The sequence below is a fragment of the Seriola dumerili genome, unplaced genomic scaffold (assembly GCF_002260705.1).
Source record: "Seriola dumerili isolate Sdu_G_001 unplaced genomic scaffold, Sdu_1.0 BDQW01000092.1, whole genome shotgun sequence".
NCBI classification, from domain to species: Eukaryota; Metazoa; Chordata; class Actinopteri; order Carangiformes; family Carangidae; genus Seriola; species Seriola dumerili.
Window position 1 is genome coordinate 761002 of NW_019174347.1, and position 21727 is coordinate 782728.

General features: G+C 42.1%; 1 protein-coding gene across 1 annotated transcript; it reads left to right on the forward strand.

Annotated features, from left to right (window-relative positions):
* Window positions 1–287: 287 nt before the first annotated feature.
* smarcc1 (SWI/SNF related, matrix associated, actin dependent regulator of chromatin subfamily c member 1) lies at window positions 288–20922 on the forward strand. The gene is made up of 28 exons (XM_022746151.1): window positions 288–473; window positions 2583–2702; window positions 2877–2962; window positions 3352–3433; window positions 3789–3881; window positions 4023–4092; window positions 4261–4330; window positions 4720–4795; window positions 5411–5536; window positions 6728–6846; window positions 7342–7472; window positions 8849–8908; window positions 9033–9070; window positions 9974–10095; window positions 10308–10379; window positions 10582–10695; window positions 10864–11017; window positions 11253–11360; window positions 11665–11724; window positions 12112–12370; window positions 12862–13023; window positions 14423–14478; window positions 16102–16255; window positions 16612–16790; window positions 16903–17037; window positions 18865–19228; window positions 19623–19748; window positions 20830–20922. The coding sequence occupies exons 1-28, from the start codon at window positions 288–290 to the stop codon at window positions 20919–20921; spliced, it is 3414 nt and encodes a 1137-aa protein (XP_022601872.1). The 3' UTR covers window position 20922.
* Window positions 20923–21727: the final 805 nt, after the last annotated feature.

Below are 21727 nucleotides of genomic sequence, written 5' to 3' on the forward strand. Positions count from 1 at the left end.
GTTGTCATAGGAGTCAGCAAATATTTTAAGTGAGACTTTACATGTTATATTTTTAACACTTTCGAAAAAGAGAAGAATGTGTTGTGTAAAAGCATAAAACGGTTATATTTAACATACTTTAGTAGTTTTAATTTACAACAGCCTACATTTCCCATAATCCCTATGATATCGAGACTCGCGAGACTTGAAAAGTGTCAACGCGTCTGCGGCTGCGCAATATCATTCGAAAACTTGCACGGTGAGCGACGCCGCGGAGGAGAAAGACAACGCAGTGAACAAAACACACAATGGCGACGGCGGCGACAACGGCAGGCGGAACGGGCTCAGGCGGACCGGCCACCGGCCAGGTCGGTGGCGGAACCGCAGTGGGACGTAAAAAGGACGGTGGCCCATCCACGAAATTCTGGGAAAGTTCAGAGACGATATCCCAACTGGAGACGGTGCGGCTCTGGATTGGAAAGCACTACAAGAAGGTAAGCTAGCTGCTCCGCTCCTCCATTGATTTCTATGAAGGCCTGAGTCCCGCTGGCACAATGGGGCGCTGATGTCCTCGTTAGCTTCAGCCACACGAAACTAATTGTGGTGAGGACTAAGCTATGTGTGCAAACGTTTACTTTGGTTATGAGTAACAGCTTGTACACGTTTAGTAAAAACGTGTAAAACACACCACAAGGTAGACAGACTGTAATTTTACTTGAGCCGAGCTGTTTATCGCTTAGCTAGCTCGCTGTTAGCCAGCTAACCATCCGCTCAGTAACGTTACTAATAACACACTTAGAGGGAAATGTTTACAGGAAAGCTGCAGATAGACGTTGCAGCTACAGCAGCAGTTATACTCAAATTTGCAGTATTTCTCAGTTCATCAGTACTGCAAAAGACCGAGTAGCTAACCAAATGTTAGTCACGGGACACCATGCATTCAAACAACTTGCAGTGTTAGCTAGATAAGACTTAGCATGCCTTTTATTCCCGCTCAAATGATCTTCTTGCCAGAAAATAATAATCAGATCACTGTGTACATTTGTGCAATCGTTATTCTGTGTTAAAGAAGAAGCAGTGTTGAGTTTTGTCAACACAGTAGCATATCAGACTGTGTGCAGACTGCACTCGCCCACTTAGTTAGCCAAACAAAGAGTGGTCCCCCTGTCTCTTCATGCTTTCATTCAAGCCCGCTGACACGCCTGAGTGGGTTAAATCGAAGAAAACAGAAAGCAGTCGGTTTAAATTAAGTTACATGGGGGATTGTAGATGCAGTTCCGGAGACAACGCTACGTTTTTAACATAGTAGCATTTGTGGAATAAACATGTCAGCTTTGCTAACCCACATGCTTGGCTTGAGTTTGTTTATATCCAATCACTGTACCTAGTACAGTTAAGTTGGGCGTGTTTTAAGGCAAGACGCGCGTCTCCTTGACACTGTATCTTGTTATAACAAGACAGCTCCTATGTTGTGTCTTTCTGTGCAGCACTCTCGCTCTTTGCCATAGTAGGAGTGAACATTTACTCAAGGCCAGGAACAGTGTTAATGTTTGCATGAGATTTGGAAAATTGAAGGACCCTTAACCGCGAGAATCTACCCGGCTATAGTGTCCTTAAGCAACATCCAGAATCCCTTTCAGCTCCTGGTGTGACCTTATGATCTTTCCATGGTTGCAAATGAAAACACACACTTTAATGGCCACTTCAAATTAAATGCACCTTTACCGAATAATGGCAACATTACATAATAATCATGCATCCTCAGTCAGAAAGTTATGCCAAGTGAAGTAAATTTCCAGTTTTTATTTGTCATTGTTTTGAAAAGGTGATTAATTCATAGGTTAATTTAAGTAATTGATAAATTATTTGGAAATGTGAATAATTGCTACCTGCATTTAGAACTCCAATGATACATTGTCTGATCAGTGGATGGATGAAAAATACATTGGGAACAATGTTTATAAGGGTATTATTACATTTTTCAGCAAAAATGTCAAATATTTCGTGTTTGTAGCTTGTTAAATGTTGGGAATTGATTCTTTTCATTTATAGTAAACTCTATCTTTGGGGATATCAGTCAAAGACATTTGAAGATGTCACCTCGATCTGTTTGAATTTTTAATTGGCATTTTTAATATTTTCTGACATTTTACAGACAAAACAATAAATGCATNAGGGTATTATTACATTTTTCAGCAAAAATGTCAAATATTTTGTGTTTGTAGCTTGTTAAATGTTGGGAATTGATGCTTTTCATTTATAGTAAACTCTATCTTTTGGGATATCAGTCAAAGACATTTGAAGATATCACCTCGATCTGTTTGAATTTTTAATTGGCATTTTAAATATTTTCTGACATTTTACAGACAAAACAATAAATGTATAAAAAAAATCATCAGCAGCTTAATCTAATGAAAATAATTGTTAGCTGCAAGCCTATTTGTGGTCCCTGTTGAAGGTGGCTTTCCCCTCTTAATTGCTGACATTACAGTTGTGATACTGTGTTGTTTGTGACCTGTTGTGCAGCTCCAGATGTGTGTGTGTGTGTTTATCGTTTTCACCAGTGTAAGTTAATGAATGCCTTTGTCTCTGTCTGGTTCCAGTATGTCCAGAATGACTCCCCCTCCAGTAAATCCTTGGCGGGTCTGGTTGTCCAGCTGCTGCAGTTCCAGGAGGACGCATTTGGACGTAGGGTTAACAATCCTGCTCTTACCAAGCTTCCTGTAAGCACAACACACACACGCACACACAAACATATCATATCATATTTGCATTAAAACCACATTCATTAAGTGACGTTTGTGGCTAATGACATTCTCACTTGTGATATCGACAAAACCCATAGCTAGTAAACCCTAAATGTATGTCATATCCTGTTTCTTTCTCTTCTTTATCAGGCCAAATGTTTCCTGGATTTCAAGGCAGGAGGTGCTCTCTGTCATATCTTGGGGTCGGTCTACAAGTTTAAGAGCGAGCAGGGCTGGTGAGTTGACTTGTGGTTAACCTCCACTGATACAATTGCTTTTGACCCCAATGTGCAACCCCACATGCTTCCTGCTGCATTGTTTTCACTCATACAAATCTTACAATAATATCTGCTTCCTTGGAAGTCCTTAAATTATGCATATTCTTGAGGATTTAATAATAGTAAATGGCTTTGTATCTTTGGATGCTGATTGGTGGGGTTAAAAAGATGTAACTCTGTAAGGACTTGGTACCCCGAATTCCATTTTATTTACCCTGAATTGAACATTCAAACAGCTTTTGGCAGGTACTGATTATAGAAATTAGACTTGCAGTTTGATTTGGGTGCTGGAATAATGCAACAGTATCACATTGTTTCTTTTACTGTTTTCTGTCCACCGCCCCCAGGCGTCGATTTGACCTACAGAATCCCTCCCGGATGGACAGGAACGTGGAAATGTTCTTAAATGTAGAGAAGAACTTGGTCCAGGTATGACCCATACTGTCATCACACAAGCTGTTGACTAGTAAACAGAGCAGTGTCCCCACTGTAGATGTTTGCTTTAGTCTCTAGATGTTTCTCTTTATATTTATTTGAACAAATTTTATTGTTCTGATTATAATGCGCTTGCAGAAAGACCTCAATAAAATGTTCAAAATTAGCTGTATTCTTTCAACTAGGCTTCATTTGATACTGTCATCAAAGGCAGAAAATTACAGTTTGAGCTAACCAACATAAATCTGATGTTTTGAAGTCTTTTTGATCTGATCTGCATTATGTACCAGTGGTGTAATTATATTATAATACTGTTTCTGATTCTGTTGTAACGTTCCCGTCCCTCCAGAATAACTGCTTGACTCGACCCACTGTCTTCCTGTCATCGGATATCGAGCAGAAACAGGCCAGTAAGCTCAAAGACATCATCAAAAGGCACCAGGTGAGCTCCAACATGATACAGCAAACTATCCAATGAAGAGATTTCTCAGTCAAGTAGAGAGGAGATGTTTCTAATGGCAAACTCTGTTGTATCTCTCTCTTTAGTTGTTTGTTATTATTTTTTCCCCTCTGTCCCCCGCAGGGTTCCATCACTGATGACAAGTCAAAGGCCACCCACCACATTTACCCTTCTCCATCCCAACAAGAGGAAGGTAGGGTCGCATTATCTGTAACTTATAAGTCAAGTCTCCTCTCATCACATAATATTTAGTGAAAAGTTCCTTTCCATAATTTTTTTAATGTGATACTCAGTATTTCTTAAAGCCTGTTAGTCAGCGTGTGTGTGTGCATATGTCAGCATTGGTTTGTGTGTGTTGCAGAGGAGTGGCTTCGTCCTGTTATGAGGAAAGATAAGCAGGTGCTGGTGCACTGGGGTCTCTACCCAGACAGGTGAGCCTTTTGCCTGCTTTTTTCCTTAGCTTTTACCCAGATTTCTCCCAGTGTTTTTTAACAGTCTTTGTATATATTACTATTATTGCTTTTGCACCACAGAATTTTATTAACACATTTTTATCATATTTTATGTTTGTAAAATCATTTCTATGAAATTGTCGATTTTAATATTAAGAAGTAATTGATATTTAAGATGAAATAATAATCTCCTTTCATACCAAATAACAAGAACCCTCTCAGGTGAGGGGTATTCGAGACAAACTGTTTAAATCAGGTTCACTGGCCATTTGCATTCTGGGGATCCTTGAGATGATTTAGCTAGGTTTATACTGCGTGTTATTTCATTGATATATCGATCATTGAGTGGCTGTATTTTGTTCCGTCAGCTATGATACCTGGGTATCAGTGAGCGAGGTGGATGGTGATGTGGAGGATCCTCCGAGCACTGACAGACCCTGGAAGGTGAGTGAGCACAAGCAGAGCTGAACTGAAACTTTAAGATGGTATTTAGCATTGAAAATGAATACATTAGCAGTTAGTGTCAAGTCAAGCCATCCATTTTTTTATTTACATTTTTTTAGTGGCTTTTAGCTCTAAAAAGACACACAGGAAGTGGTAGTTATGGCTGTTGCAGTGTTGTATATAGTCTTGTTATAGCAGAGGTTTACCACCTCCACTGACTCAGTAAATTATAATTCATAAAGTGTGTACATTTTTATTATCAGGGGAAGAGTGCAGAGGTGCATTTTTGTATAGCAAATTCAATGCATTTATTGAGCATGGCTGTTGTTTATGCTGTCATATACAAACAAAACTGATCAGAAGAAGGTAAAAGTAAAGAAACGTAAAATGACTTTTAATATTTTGGTGCTATCGTCACAAAAATACCTCACTACTCCTCCTCAGGTTTTTATCTTTCAACAGTGAATCAGTTCCACTGGGAAATGATGAAGAATCAGGGCAGCAGTGTAAAAGGATGATTAGATTCCTGTGGGATAAACTGCGAATAATAAACAAGCCTCACACTGAGACTCAATCGTCGTGAACAACCTCTGTGTCATTCCCTCTCCCCATCAGGTCCACGCCAAGTGGGTTTTAGACACAGATGCCTTCAATGAGTGGATGAATGAAGAAGACTACGAGGTAGACGAGAACAAGAAGCCTGTCAGCTTCCGCCAGAGGATCTTCCCCAAGGAGGAGGAGGTTGGTATTGTGTGTGTGTGTGTGTGTGTGTGTGTGTGTGTGTGTGTGTGTGTGTGTTTGACAGAATTTCTAAAGTTGTTCTTTTCTTTCTTGAGAAGATTTCAGCCCCAGACAATTCTGGGTCTGAAAGTAGACTTGTCAGCACTAGTGCGTCAGTACAATTTGAAACCAGACTCAAAAACATTTCCCGATTGAGTCCCAACATTAAACTTGTTATAACAGCTCATGGACCCAGTGTTGTATGGAAAGTTGTTGATGGAAATTCTTTGAGTGACCAAATGAGTGTGAATGCGTGAGTATGAGTGTATTTGCTGCAGATTTGTGCTTTATTGCATGTGACTATGCCCTCTAGTCTGGACTGGGCTTGTTGTTGTTGTCGTCGTCGTCCTCCTCCTCCTCCTTCGTCTCCGTCTTGCCTCTATCTGTTTGTTGCCCATCCTTTCCGAGCCTTTCCTCTCTCTTTGTCTCCTTCTAATGTATTTCAGGGTTTCTGTCCATGTTTGGAAAATAATTTACCAGGATTTAAAAATGAGATAGTGTGTTAGTAGCTTGCAGGTGGTTTATTAGCCACTGGTTACTTCACTTGGCAAACACTTAAAAATGATTCCAATTAAAGGCCATTTGAAGAATTCATTAAGAGCGAAGACATTTAGTTTTATTTTTGAAAATTAGACCATTTTGTCTTGATATATTTTCTGATACCTCATGAAAGTGCCCTCATGGTTTCTGCTAACAATAAGCCAACTGGGCATGCAGATGTTTTATTGCTCCCACTTAATTTAAGACTATCAAAACAGGCAGCAAATCAGAAACCTGTTTGATTCACAGGTGATTTGTTACTTTCTTCTGGTGCACAGCAGCCTAAAAAATGAATGAACAACCAGAAACTATAGTAACTAAACTAATATTACAAAAGTTTGTCTGCTAAAGACAATTTAAATGTATATATATATGTATATACAATATTTCACCACAATGCACAAACCCAGAAGTGAAGGTTTGTGTGAAAGAGGACAGTATACAGGAACCCTGATCGTCTCCTCCACCGCCACGGCATCCCCCCCTCCCTGCCGTCGTTCTCCCAGCGCTTCCCCTCCTTGTGTGTGCAACCGTTCCATCCTCTCATTCTGCGGCTCTTTCTCTCATCCTCCATCCCTCGCTCCATGCGCTGCACGGGGTTTGTCTGATCAGTCTTCCCGTACACCCGATCGCAAGGAGCGCAAGGCCAACTCCGCCGGGAAGAAGAGGAGGCGCTCGCCCTCGCCGCCCAGCACTCCTGTCGAGTCCCGCAAGAAGGGAGGAAAGAAGGGGTAAGGAGGCCAATTTTTAATATTTCTTTTTATTGTAAGGGGCAGAGCAAAGAATTTAAGTTGGAAAATGAAAGAGATTAAATAAATGCTACAAATTTGTGTAAGTGAGCTTGGAGATTTCCAAACAAATCTTTAAATGATAAGGCTGGTGTTACTCTATAGTTTTCTTTTTGTCAAAAAATCTTATTTGGCAACGAAATAAGTGTGTTAGTCCGTCTATTACTAATTTCTCACTTCCTTGTCCTGCCTGTGGCACTTAGTCCCAAGCTCATTGGTTCCTAATGAAGACTTTAATCATAAAGAGTATATAGCTTTATCTTTAAAAGAGGCTCAGCAGTTTCCTAAAACACCCGGGGTAGGAAACATTACACATGCTGGATTATTTTCAGTTGCACATTCGTAGACATTTGGTGCTGTAGTATTTCCAGCAGAAGGACGGCGGATGTGGGCTGTGGGATGACGTGACTTATAACTTAGTTCACTCTTTGGTGTCAGGAACCCCGGGCCTCACTGGAAGCGACGGGGCCACAGAGGCGAAGAGGAGGACACAGAGGAGGACATGACCAAGGATATGGACGACTCATCAGCTGGTGCCAGCATGGAGGAGGGAAGCATGTCCAAGAATGGTATGTGCTGAGTGTGGAACTCGTACTTCGATTTAATGCATGATCAGAATGAATGAGCATGTTGAGGCAGAAGTTTAGATGAAAATGTCAGTCAAGAGCTTTGCTATTAACCATATTGTTCTGGTCTGATAGGGAAACTTGGTTGAAACATTGCATCAGTACATTCCCACCGTCTCTGCTTTTAAAGTGAAGTGAGCTACCATGTAGGATTTGTAGCTGGATGGTGTTCCCCATAAATGTAAGATTACCTGTTCCACTGTAAGCTTTTTGTGTTTCTGTTTTGGCAGAAAATCTTCTTTAGTGTGTCACTGTTGAAACTCAAGGCAGAAAACCAAACCAGACCAAAATATTACCAGATACATGAGTGGATGCTGATCATCATCGCTTGGCAAGATCTGAAATAGATTTTAAAAAATCGTACAGTCAACCTTTATTTATACTTTAGAAGACATTTTTAGGATCCAAGTTTTCACTTCTGAAATTCAAAGCTTGCAAACATTAGTGAAGGAATGTAAAGCTCACAAATGACTCTGGGTTTGATTCGTTCATCTGATCGTTTTCTTTCATGTAGCCGTGTGCCAGTTCAGTACAGCTTGTATGGTGATAGGTGGAACCTCATAATGTAATTCTCAAATAATCATCAAGATGCAGCGAGTTCATCATCAGGCAAAAAACTAAGACATTAAAACTGGGAGTCAGTTTCCATCTCAAGTTGCACATCAAAGAATAAAAAATACTTTTCTTCATCCTCTTCATTTACCAACGTGTGAGAATACAGTTCTGTTTCATGAATCCCATCCTATCTTTCCATCCAAGTGTGGATATTGATCGGTCAGCTTTGGTGTTTAATCATCTGCAATAATTTGAGATGTTTTCATTGAGCGCTGTGTCGCTAATCTGTAACAGATCATTTAATAATTTTTAAGTCTGAGGTCTGTGGTGGCTTCTCTCTGATTCCCTGTGTGGTTATTGTGCACTGGGTAATAAGAATGATAAGAAAAAATCTCAAGACACGCACACACCGTGTTCCAGTAACAAAAGTAGGAAATCAGCCTGAGGGTGTGTTTTTAAACAACCAGATATGAATTGAGCCTGATCTGTATTCTCCCTCCTCCCTGTAAAACCAAACACACAATCCTTACCAAAGATGCTGTCTGTAGACCAAGTCCCATCTGCGATGTCCCACTTTTACAAAAATCTCCTCCCTTTTCATTCCAACAGACACACTCACTCGCTCTCACTCAATCTATTTTAGTGTCCTCTTTTGCAAAGAGGTGCTGGTTAATGCCTCCAAGCCCCACGGCTGAATTTAACCCTCTTTGAATTTTCATTCTTTTTACCCCTAAGTATCTTTTTCTCTTTTCCTCCATACACAGCAAGTTCAAAGAAAGACAGTGAAAATACTCCAGTGAAAGGAGGGAATGTGGCCGACCTGGGTATGTATCTGTGACAGAGTTTATCTGTGTAGTTTAGTTGTGTATGAATTACATCATTTCAAATAAAATCAGCCGTATCGCAGTGTGATGCATTTCAATTGAAATCTGTTTTAACTCCTTCCAGATGACATGGAGGATGACTCTGTGCTGTCTGGTGGAAAGGTAAGACGACTGATGACTCAGACCAAAAACTGTAGGGGTGTGTGAATGAGAGGGAGGGGGAAAAAGATTTTGAATATTTTTTTTTTTTTTTAAGCTTAATCATCGTTCAGTGTATGACATTGGTCAAATAGATACTCACAAGTTATGAGAGCCCAGTGTGATGCTGTCAATCAATCAAAAGATCCAAAGGTTGGTGCAACCATTTCTCAAGTCTAAAATATAAACACGATCTATTGTATACTATTACATAGGAGCGATGTCTTTTGGGAGAAACGATATTCAAGTCACCTGACCCTTTTACAATTAACTACACAAGGTAAAACTGACAAATGTTAGAAATGACTAAGCATGAGAAAAAAGAAAATTACGAATATTTTTTTTTTTTTTTTTTTGGGACTAATTGTTCTTCTGAAATCTCCCCTGGTTTGTTCTCTCTCTCTCTCTCTCACACACACACACACACACACACACACACATATTGGAAAAGTGGCAAAAATGGACCAGGGGAACAGTTCTTCAGAGATTCTAGAAAAAGTGTTTGAAAGTTAAGAATTTTTTTTTTTAATATGGTTGATTTTTACTTTCTCTGGCTGATTTTTAAAAAAAGGTGAAAAGGATTTTTGCCATTGGGTAATATTAATGTATGAAGGAAGTGGACTCTTGTTCCTAAATTACATACTGCCCCAAGACCATCTGAGTTTCCTTGCAGGCCGAGTTTTTCTTGATGCAGAGAAGCTTTAAAGAACTTGGAAAAGAAATCAAAGCATCTGCACATGTATTTCCATTTCACAGAGCCATGAAACTTTAAAGTTCATAATTAACTCCCTTTAATGTCTCTCAATCGTTCTCACACAGCAGCACTCTTAATCACGCCGACCTGTCTGACTCTGTCTCTTTCTGCAGGACGATGAGGAGCAAGGCAAAGCTGAAATCAACCGGCTGATGGACGCTAGTGAGGACAACGTGACCGAGCAGACTCACCACATCATCATCCCCAGCTACGCCGCCTGGTTCGACTACAACTGGTAAGAGCTAGGAAAAATTTAGCTTTTTGTTTTCTCTTGTGAGATAATAATGAGAACGTTAGGCCTCTGGCACAAATACCATGTGCTACACTGGAGACAACAAGAGGCTTTGTTAATCCCTAATTAAAGAGGAACGTTAGTGTGGTATTTTTACTTTCATTTAAAATCATTTCCTACCTACCTGATTCTATTTTTCTGTCCTTTCTTGGCAGCATCCATGAGATAGAGAGAAGAGCCTTGCCCGAGTTCTTCAATGGAAAGAACAAGTCCAAAACTCCAGAGATGTGAGTTTTTATATATATGTACACACACACACAGATACAAATTAGATTAAACCGCCAGACACGTTTCACATGATATGTGAAGCATGTCTGGTGTAATTTATTTACATGATGTAATTTTTGTATGATGCGTTGCTGCAGAACCAAAGTGATATCTTTCCCTGTCGTGCTGATCTCTTTGTGGTTCTTCTCGACCCCTCAACAGATACCTGGCCTACCGCAACTTCATGATCGACACGTACCGGCTAAACCCTCAGGAGTATCTCACCTCCACCTCCTGCCGCAGGAACCTGACTGGGGATGTCTGCGCCATCATGAGGTGAGCCGAGTCCCATGAGCATGTGCAGTCTCGGCTTGGATGGCTCTGTGATCTGTCACTTTCTATCCTCAGAACGGCCTGGCACGGTGAAATGGAATAGATAAATACTGCCGAAAATGCTCGAAAGAAAGTAAAACCATATTAACTGCCATTGCCGTCTGTCTCTAGGGTTCATGCGTTCTTGGAGCAGTGGGGTCTGGTGAACTACCAGGTCGACTCCGAGAGTCGCCCGCTGCCCATGGGCCCCCCACCTACACCCCACTTCACTGTGCTGGCTGACACACCTTCCGGCCTCATGCCCTTGAACCACCGACCCCCGCCGGTAAGGATAACTTGAATAACTTGAACCTGATTGAGTGAGGAAAACAGTCCCACGTAGATTTTGAAAACAATAAGACAAGATTTTACAGCTGAGCAATATAAATGTGTATAACCTGGTCCAACCCAGCGCATTATTTTCATTCTCAAAAAAAGAATAGGAAACACAACATCTTTACATGCAGTGAACAATGCATTGTGAACAGTGTTGATTCATGCGATGTGTTTCCTCCCTCTAGATTCCTCCTCCACAGCAAATGCCCAACTTTGCAGACAAAGGCAAAGACAAAGCCATCGACCTGCAGAACTTTGGCCTTCGCACCGACCTCTACAAGAAAACCCTAAAGGTCAGCAGTGCACGACCCACTCAACATCCTGAACATGTTTTCAACAGTTAATATTGTGCGATCCTCGGGTCAGATGATTTCTTGGTGTTTCTCAGGTGGTAAATAATGGAAAAATGGCAAAACAAAAGTAGTAACATGTAAAATATCCTTAAAGAGCTGAATTTTAACATTTTTCCCTTTTTATTTTTTTTTTTCGGGGCAAAAATTGACCCTCTTTCCTATTCCACATGCGATACAGTTAATAAACTTTCCTCTTGCCTCATTACCAGTGTTTATGTGATAATTTGGTTTTGGTTCCCTACAGGGTAAACCAGTCACCTCCACCAGGGAATGGACCGAGCAGGAGACTCTACTGCTGCTAGAGGTGAGTCCCACGGGACAAAAGAGGAGGAACCTGCTGTAAAAGTGTCTTCCTCCATCTCTCTTTATCTCCCCATCCTCTGCCTGTCACCTTGTTTCCTCTTTCCTTTCCTTGCTGTCTTTGCCCTCTCTCATCCCCACTTGTCCCCCTCGTTCCTCCTGTATGTCCATCTTGTGTCCTCCCTCCTGGTTTTTATAAATCTTTCCTTCCTTTCTGAAAGCTTACTTACTTTCTCTCCCACTTTTGAATGACTTCCCTTCCACAGTATTGTAACCCTCCTCCTCTCTCACTCCATCTTACAACCCCTTCAGTCTGTACCTCTGTCCTCCTGCTCCTCAGCTGCTTTTCCGATCGTTAGACTTGTGCACTCACACCCTCCCCTTCTTCCAGGCCCTGGAGATGTACAAAGATGACTGGAACAAAGTGTCGGAGCATGTCGGTTCACGCACCCAGGACGAGTGTATCCTGCACTTCCTGCGGCTGCCCATCGAGGATCCGTACCTGGAGAACAATGAGGCCTCTCTGGGCCCTCTGGCCTACCAGCCCATACCCTTCAGCCAGTCTGGAAACCCCGTCATGAGCACAGTAGCCTTCCTGGCCTCTGTGGTCGACCCCAGGGTGGCGTCTGCTGCTGCCAAGGCAGCTCTAGGTGAGAACTGAGGGGAGGAAGCTGAAACTGCAGCTTCACATCTTTGAAATCTGTTAATGAATTCTGCAAATAGGTTTTTCCTATGATAATATGATAATTTTTACAATAAATATCCTTTATTACATTTATTTTTTGATGTAAATATTTTTATTTGGTGATCACAAATATGACTGTACCTGTAATATATATATTTTTAATCCTACAAGTGAATTCAGTATAACTTTATCTCTGCAAGTGCAATTGCATGCAGTAATTTGTCACTCAGATCAACAGATAGAGACACGATAGATGGGAGATAAATGAAAAAAAACATTGCTATCACTCAACTAAAAACCATTAAAGGCTATAAGCTTAAAAACTATAAACTACTTGAGGAATTGGTAATGAGAAAAAATGATTCAGTAATGCAGCCATTCTAATATTCTCCAGTTTGTCTGTCATGACATATTTTAGTTGTTTTGAGTTGTAAATGTATACATCTCTGTCTACAGAGGAGTTTTCCCGTGTGCGTGAGGAGGTGCCGGCTGAGCTGGTGGAGGCTCATGTGAAGAAGGTGCAGGAGGCGGCTCGTAGCACAGGAAAGGTGGACCCTGCCTTCGGCCTGGAGAGCAGTGGCATCGCTGGCACCGCCCCCGAGGAACCAGAAAAGACTGGTGAGTGAGCGTGACGAGGCGTAGAGACAGGAGCTGAAGTCGCTGGTTAAGATCTTCCTGGAAAAACCAATAGCCAATAAAAGAAAGTGTTAAACTGTGTTAAACTTAAAAAATAGGTGTTTTCTAGGAAGTGTAGTTGTAGGCTTAGAACTTGTAATATTTGATCTTATTCAGAGGTTTGGTTGTTTGGATTGTTGTGACATCTGCAGCCACCGGAGGGCAGCACATGGTTGCAGTAGCACCAGCAAGCTTTTGGGCAGAGAGAGGAAACGTTGATGGCAGATTATTGGTGTGTGTGTGTTTGTGTGCGCGTGTGTGTGTATGTGTGGAGACCACGGGAGGGATAGACGGTGTCATCACCTCCTTGCATTTTCCTCTAATTATCACCAGAATATGAGTCAGTGGTGATCAATCTGTCTTGACATTTGAAGACAACACGTCGTTTTTGACCAGCAGGGGGGTGAGCAGTACAGAAATATTGGTGTGTGTGTGTGTGAGAGTGTGTATGTGTGAGAGAGCATACTGCCGTGGTAACCAGTGGATTAAAACATCGGTGGCAGATGGGGCAGGAGAGCGAGAGGAGGGAGAGCAGAAAACTGGGTCATCGCACTCTACCATGTGCTCATGTGTCTCTCTCTATTTCGCTCTGTGCTTTCTCAAAATATTTCTCTGTCTCTGTGTTTCTTTGACTTCTTCCTCTCCCACACACACAAACACACACACACACACACACACACACATAATAGCAATCGTTTATTATACCTGAATGAATGCCCTCTAGAGCCAATGTTGCTATCGATAAGCTTTAATGCTCCCAGTGCCTCGCCCGGGCCGAAGTACTCACACAATCAATATTCAAACCTTTAACACACGCTCAAGTGCACTCATGACATGGTTTAACACTCAACCATACACACGTATTCAGCTGGTCGTGTGTGTGTGTGTGTGTGTGTGGTCATTTCGTGAGTGTGTGCAAATCTTGGGCACACTTCACACCCATCCCTGTGGGCCTGTTCACTTAAAATGCTTTGACCTTAATTTCCTCTCCGGACGTACTTCCCTCAAACGCTTGTGTTTGATAGTGTTTCATTCAGAGAATCAACAAATGCATTTTATTTACTTATTTATGTATATTTTATGCATTTATATCAAACAGGGCGACATGTCTCTGTTATGGATGTGTCACAAGTGTATTGAATTTGTTGCGTAATCTGTGTGATTATACATTCATGTACGCAATCTCACCTTGTCTCTTGCTGTTCTTGTGATTTTGACAGCATAAAGAATTAACGGTTGAGAATTGGTTGCAATGATAAATTAGGCTACAACACATAAATCTGAGATCATCAGTTTATTTCTGTGTCATGAAGCTAATTCTTCATCACACTGTCACTTGCAGAAACCACAGAGCCAGAAAAGATGGACACTGACACAGACTCCCAGCAGGCCGATAAGGTAAGACTCTTCTATGTTCTCATGTGTCCTGCAGGACGTGGACGTCCTGTTTTTAATTTGGGAATGAATGGTATAATAATAAATGAAAAAAACCTCTGCAAATGAAAAGGACAAAACTGGGAATAAATTATATTTTTCTCTTTGTCAACAACAAATTGCATGTAGAGACTTATGTCTACATAAGTCCGCCACAAAACACTTTACGACTTTCCTACCCTGTCTGTGGCACTCAGCCCCAAGCCCAGGGATTCCTACTTAAGACACAAGTCTTTTACAACAGGTCACAAATACATAAAATTTAAAAGTTCCTCAAACAACTGTCAGTTTTAGCAAACCTTACTCAAACAGGAGTAACACTGTGCAGTTGTTGGGCACTATTTTCAGTGGCGGATTAATACACAACTGTGTATGTGAGACTGAGTCAAAACAAACTGCTGTATGTGTGTTCATGGTAATGAAGGAACATGTCTCCTAGCTCGACAGTGTGGCTCACAGATGTCCAGTGACTGTTCATATAGAGCAGGTCTAGACTGTAGACTGTATTTACAGAGAGCCACCATGAACAAGCGCCGAGCACAAGGTGTGTTTTTTACAGTGGAGCTTTATGGCACAGAGGAGCTGGGCTGAACAGACAATATGTCTTTTCACGGGATTTGTTTACAAATATGAAAAATACAGAATATGACCAAGTTTATTGTTTCATTATAAACTGAGTATGGAAGTATGGGTTTGAACTGAAGCATTAAATGTCACATGAAAACCTGAATGCAGCTAAAAATCAAAAAGTGTCAAGATTTGATCCCTCAAAATATCAAGACTAAGTCTCATGAGTAATTGTTTTGACAATATTAAGAAAATAATCTCACTTAAAATATAATTGTGAAATAACTTTAGAAATGGCTGTGAAGTTATTTGTTCCTATTCTGTGAAACGACCAAATCTCTGAGTGGACCAACAGTTAAAGACATTTATTTTAGTTTATTAAATATTAAGTTTGGCAGCTTGTTGTAGTTAAAAAAAAAAAAAAACACATTTTTCGAACCATCTCATTAATATTGACTTCAGTATTTTTTCAACACTTGTTCTCTCTCCCACTTAGTGTTTAGTTAATTTTTCCACTTGTCTACATTTGGTCCTTGTCTCGTGGTTTGGAAAGGCCCAGCGGGAGAATTTAATGGCACTTTGAAGCGTTCACATTGTCCCCGCTCGGCCGGGCCGGCTCAGTGGTTAATGGCTTCCTCATTAGCATCCATTAACCAGTGTCAGACACTTTGTCCAAATCACAGTGATTGTCCCCAAAAGTTAAGTAGGGTCACGACAGGATCTATTCCAGGTGCCCTGAGCCATCACAGCATTTAACCGCTGAGCAGCTGCTTTTACCTGTTGTGGTTTTGCAGTTGTTTGTTTGTCACTTGTCAAATTTTTCCCACCTTTTTTATTTTCTTAGTTATGTTTTACAAACTACAACCTGTTCTTTTATTTTCCTCTTTAAGCATTTTGCAACACTAAATCGTACGTCCAATCTAAAGTCAGATCTCATGCAGACTTGTAGCATAGGGCTTTGTCTTTACTTCTGGTGACATTGTCCATTAATTGTTGTTTGCCTGTGTCCTAATCCTTCAGGCGGAGTTGAAGGACGAGGCAGAGAAGCCCAGTGAGTCTGCAGAAAAGAGTGACAAGACCGAGGCAACAGAAAAGGTGAAGAAGGAGGGAACGGAGACATCGGAGCGTGAGGAGGAGACGGAGGAAGCAGGGGAGGCAAAGACGTCTCCAGCAGGTAACACAGAGTCATGACGAGATATAAGAAATTGTCTCACACACTTCAAGTTCCTAAGCTTGAAACAAGAACATTTCATTAGTTATTAGCTCCAAATTAAAACTTTTAACTATTAATTTTTTCTGTTGCGTAACCTGCCAGTTATTTGCTTGATTATTCAGTTATCTCTTTGGTCCAAAAAATGTCAGGAAGTAGTCAAAATCACAATTTCCTTAAGTCAAGATCATGTCATCAAATTGCTTGTTATTGCCGATCAACAAACGACAACCCAAACAGATTCAGTTTACCTCAAAATTTGACAAAGATATTCGGGAAACTCTCCACGGTCCTTAAATTTCTGTCTCTGTCACCATCAGACAAGGAGAAGGAGGAAGCGATGGAGACATCATCCTCAGAGCAGGAGAAGGATAAGGAGGAGAAGGCAGCTACAGAGGAGGGCGAGGAGAAGAGGAAGAAGCTGGAGCATGACATTGGAGAGGGAAATATCGCCACGGCAGCCGCAGCTGCTCTGGCATCTGCTGCCACCAAAGCCAAGGTGAGACTGCAGCAGAGCTGACTGGAAAATCAGACTTGCTGAAGTGTGTGTTTGCCACAGTGTTGTTGTACTAAAACTCTCACTCTCTGTCTCCCTGTTTCTTTCTTTTCAGCATCTGGCAGCCGTGGAGGAGAGGAAGATCAAGTCGCTGGTCGCTCTGCTGGTGGAGACCCAGATGAAGAAGCTGGAGATCAAGCTGAGGCACTTCGAGGAGCTCGAAACCATCATGGACCGAGAGAAAGAGGCCGTAAGTCAAAAAGAGATTAAGAGTAGATATTTTCAGCCAGCAATAGCCCTGGACAGCTAGGAAAGATGGCACTGTATTAGTTATTGCATGCACTCAGTAAGGGCTCTCAGCTGTGGTTATTAATAATGAAGGTGGTGTGTTAACTTCAGCTCATCCTGCAGTTTGAAATCACACCCACACTCTAAAGTGTAAAAATATATGAACGTCTGAACGTAACACATTCCCAACCAACACAGATTCAGTGTCATTCTGATGGTCAAATATCCTGTAATTATCGTTATTATGAAACACTCACGACGGTGTCCTGTAGTCTATATCCTCACTGTCTGTCAATGATCATTTTAGGAGCACATTTATCAAAATAAGATAGGAATAAAATAAGAAGATGCTGTAAATTGTGCTTCCTCTCAACAACAGAACAATATGGATGAAAAGGAAAGTAGTGAATTAAAGTACAGGTTTTTGGAGTCAGCAGGACTCTGCCACACAGTCCTACTTCTGTGGTGGTTGGATTGAAGTAAGTGGTCAGTAAATATTTGGAATTCATTGGCCAGTGTTGGCCAGTGAACAAGTTGTTTCCCACTTGATCCAAACGCTCCACAGAGACTGAAGAGGAGACACAGAATTACTTCTTTATGAGGGGACTGAATTGCAAATAAAACATTTTCCAGAGCATAGCGGTTGTAGGCAAGTGAAACTGTTACCTGCCTCCACAGGGCAAATGAAAAGCCCTCAGCTGTGTGTGTGCGTGTCCTGCCCCTGGACAATCCCCGGAGACGCGACTGAGAGTGTAAAACTGTGTTTTCGCAGTGGAGGCATCGGGAGCGTAGCCCAGTTTCACAGCTGTAAATAGTGCATGAAAAGGACTCTGGTTTACATAAGCTTTCTGAGACTGGAGAGAAACCAAACCTCTGCTGCTGCCATAGGCTGTAAAACACAGAGCAAAAAACAAAGCTCCACACAGAACAACAAAGAGACACAAGACAGTTTTACACAGGCTGTACATGCTCTCTCTTCTGCAGACATGCAGGCAGCCACTGAAGTGTACGAACCTGCTGCGCTCTCGTCCTCCTGAAGAATATTGTCATAGAGCTCTGAAAGAAACGTGAACATCTTTTTGTCTTGTAAGATTCGAGAGCTCCACCTCTCAACCTTCTGCTGCCGCCCTAATACAAGACAATGGAAACTGTTGGCAGTGACGTCTGTGGATTATACAGGCAGTCAAATTATCGTACAGATGAATCAACAACTCTCTAAAACAGCTTCAGTAAAAACTGACATTATAACCTTTATGATGGTAGGATTTATTGCAGGACTTTTGTTTTGGACTGCATTAGTTTTAACTAGACGTTGCTAATCAACTGCCAACTGAGTGTAAATTATTCAGTCTCACAGGGTCTTGTTGAGTGCTGCAGCTGAAGGGAACACCAGAGCTTCTCATTTAAAATACAACACGCATACATGTTTTTATTGCGCATAAAAAAATTGACATTAAATGTTCATCGTTGCAAATAAATCAAACCACACATCCCCATTTGAAACAATTTTGTCTCCTATTATATCTTATAAGAATCACTGTTTAAAGAGCCAAAGAAAAATAAGTGTTGATATAATCCTAGAAGATAAGTGGGATGAGGAAAACTTTATTAAACATCTTCCATGTTCTTTTATAATAACTTTCAAAGGATGAAATGGGGTTGGTTTAAATTTCAGTTTGGCGTCCGACCGTACTTGATTAACCACTGTTCATGCGCTCACCCACCAGTCCATGATGATTTCCTGCCAGTTGTTCTTGGTGTTTATCATCATCCCTCCGTCTCTCTGCAGTTGGAGCTTCAGCGGCAGCAGCTGCTCACCGAGCGTCAGGCGTTCCACATGGAGCAGCTCAAATACGCCGAGATGAAGGCGAGGCAGCAGATGGAGCAGCAGGCTGCTGCCGCTGCCGCCGCCGCCGCCGCTGCAGCCGCCCAGGCCCAAGGACAGGGACAGGCCCCTGGATCTGGACCCCACTCTGGGCCCCCTCAACCAGGCATGCACCCAGGAGGACCCCCACCCCACCACGGAGGACCAACCCCACACCACGGAGCACCTCCTCCCCACCACGGAGGGCCACCACCCGGTGCTGCCATGCACCCCGGCTACCCCCCGATGGGTCACCACCCCATGGCGCCTCACCACCCAGGACAGACAGGTGAGAGACGAACACAGAGAAAGTGTGGAGGGACGGATGAAGCAAAGAGATGGAAGACCTGCCCTTTATTAAAACAAGTAGTTATGTGTGAAAAATTATGGAAATATAAATATAATTAAATATAAGTACTGGGTGATAATTCATTCATTCATTTCCAACTAAATTGCACTTGAACTTATAAATTAGTTGAGTTCTAGTTTTATGTGTGTAAAGTTATAGGGTTAACGGCACAGTTAAAAACATCCCTCTACTTTGAAATAAGTCTCCTTGCTATTGTTGAAACTCTGCCACTTCCCCATTAAAATGATTCAGACTGAACAGCTCCAGCTCATCCTCTCCGCCAAATACATCTCCACACGTCTGATTTGTTCCTTCTGTACTTTCTGCTCTGCAGGACCGATGGGACCCAGCCAGCCGATTCCTGGGCGTATGATGCCCGGCCCGCCCTCTGCCGGCCCCCCTCCTGGCGGCATGCCTCCCATGATGCCCCCACGCCACCCCGGAGCTCCCAACGGCATGTGTGAGTACAGTCCGCCTTCTGCCACCATGTCTCATCGTGTTTGAGCTGTGTGTGTTTCTGTGTTTAAACTCGTGGTGATCTGTTTTTGGTGTCTTTTACACCATTTTAATTCACCAAAACTTAAATTTAAACCGTGGGGATGTTTCTAGAATCCAGTGTTTACACCACAAACAACCTGAGAGGAAAAAAAAAAAGAAAAGGTTTCTGGGAATCCAAATATTACGTTGACCCAGGAGCTGACAGCTGGTATTTACTTTGAATGTCAGCTGCAGCTAAATGTTTGGGCCATTGCTGCTTATTAGCATCACATCACACACCAAGCATGTAGATCGCTTTGATTTCTCCAGTGTTGTTGAGTCTGCAGCCAAACAATAACTAAAATCAGATCAGACAGCCGCATAAACACATTGTTTTCAATATAATACAGATTTGCCAACATCATCTTCTGTAAATTTTCTTTTGGCAGATGAACCTATTTGACATCAAAGCTTTCCAGTTTTATATTATTGGATTAACATTAGTAGAGGTTTTCCAGCACTTCTCTGTTGATATTTTGACAGCGAGGCAGACGGATTAGAGAACATTGAATGGGTGTTAGTTGCTCTCTATTTTTCTTCAGCAATGAGATTACAAATATTGAATAAGGGCTTTCTCTCTCTATAACATCTACTCCGTGTCTTTGAACTTGACTCGTGAGTGTGTTTGAGACAAATAGTGACCTGTGAGCCGGATCCGGTCCCATGACAAAAATATTTGGCCCCAGTTTTGTGGCTGAAGTTGAAGCTTCACTTTCATAGTATACATTATTACATTTGAATATTTCAACAGGTAATACTAGATGTTGAAATGCAAAGATTACATGAGTCTGAAAACGTAAACATTATTTATTGTAGCAGAAACTCTTTGCCTTCTTTGCTGTCTTGTTAAACATTTCATGACTCTTTATGTTCGCCTGGCTGCCCTTTGGGACGGCCCCAGGGTGGGACGCACCGTCACGTCTCCACAGAGTCACCTTTACTCCATCACCTGCTTCTATCTCGCTCTAAAACCAGCATCTCTCTCTCTCTCTCTCTCTCTTCAGACCCTGGTCCAGCACCTGCACAGCCTGAGGCCATGCCTGTAGCTCCTGTGGGTCCTGCAGCGCCCCCGAGTGGACGAGTGGCTGACAACTAAGACCTACACACACACACACACACACACACACACTCGCTCGCGCACACACACACACACACACACACACACACAAACAAAAGCGCACACACACACAAAACTAACTCTGTCTTTGAACCTCGGCCCCCTCTTTGATGGCCTTTGCTACTGGCTCGATATTTTGTCCTCAACAGTCAAAACGACCATAAACTTCATCACAGGACACACACACACACAAACACACACTCGCACACACTCAGGGTTCAGTGGCAAGGGTAACCCAATTTTTCACACACATCCAGACTTCCTCTCAGGGCACAGCGGCAAGGGTCGTGTAGTAATAAACACTGTTTTCTGCTCTGTTGGGCCACATGGAGGCTGGAGAGAATGAGACTGTACAGAAAACAAAACAAAGAGACAGAACAGATAGAAAAAACCTCAGTCTGTCTCAACCTTTTCTCTTTCCAATGCTGTTTTAAATGACACTGTAACCCCCACCCGTCTCTCTTAAACACACACGAGCACACACACACACACACACACACACACACACACACCTCTTCTTGTCTGGTACCTCTTTCTCCAAGCCAAACACTAGGGGGAGCTAGTGAGACCAGACGGCCAGTTAGATGTGCAGGGGGGTGTGTGTGCGTGTGTGTGTGTGTGTGTGCTCTGAGCAACCTGAGCTGTAACACACAAACACAGCTGATTCAGACAATAATATAAATAAAACACACACACACACACACAGAAGGGGGGGGGCTAGCCTGCCCTCGCTCTTGTCTTGTGGAGTATCTACCTCTCGTTCCTCTCTAAACGATAATAAATAG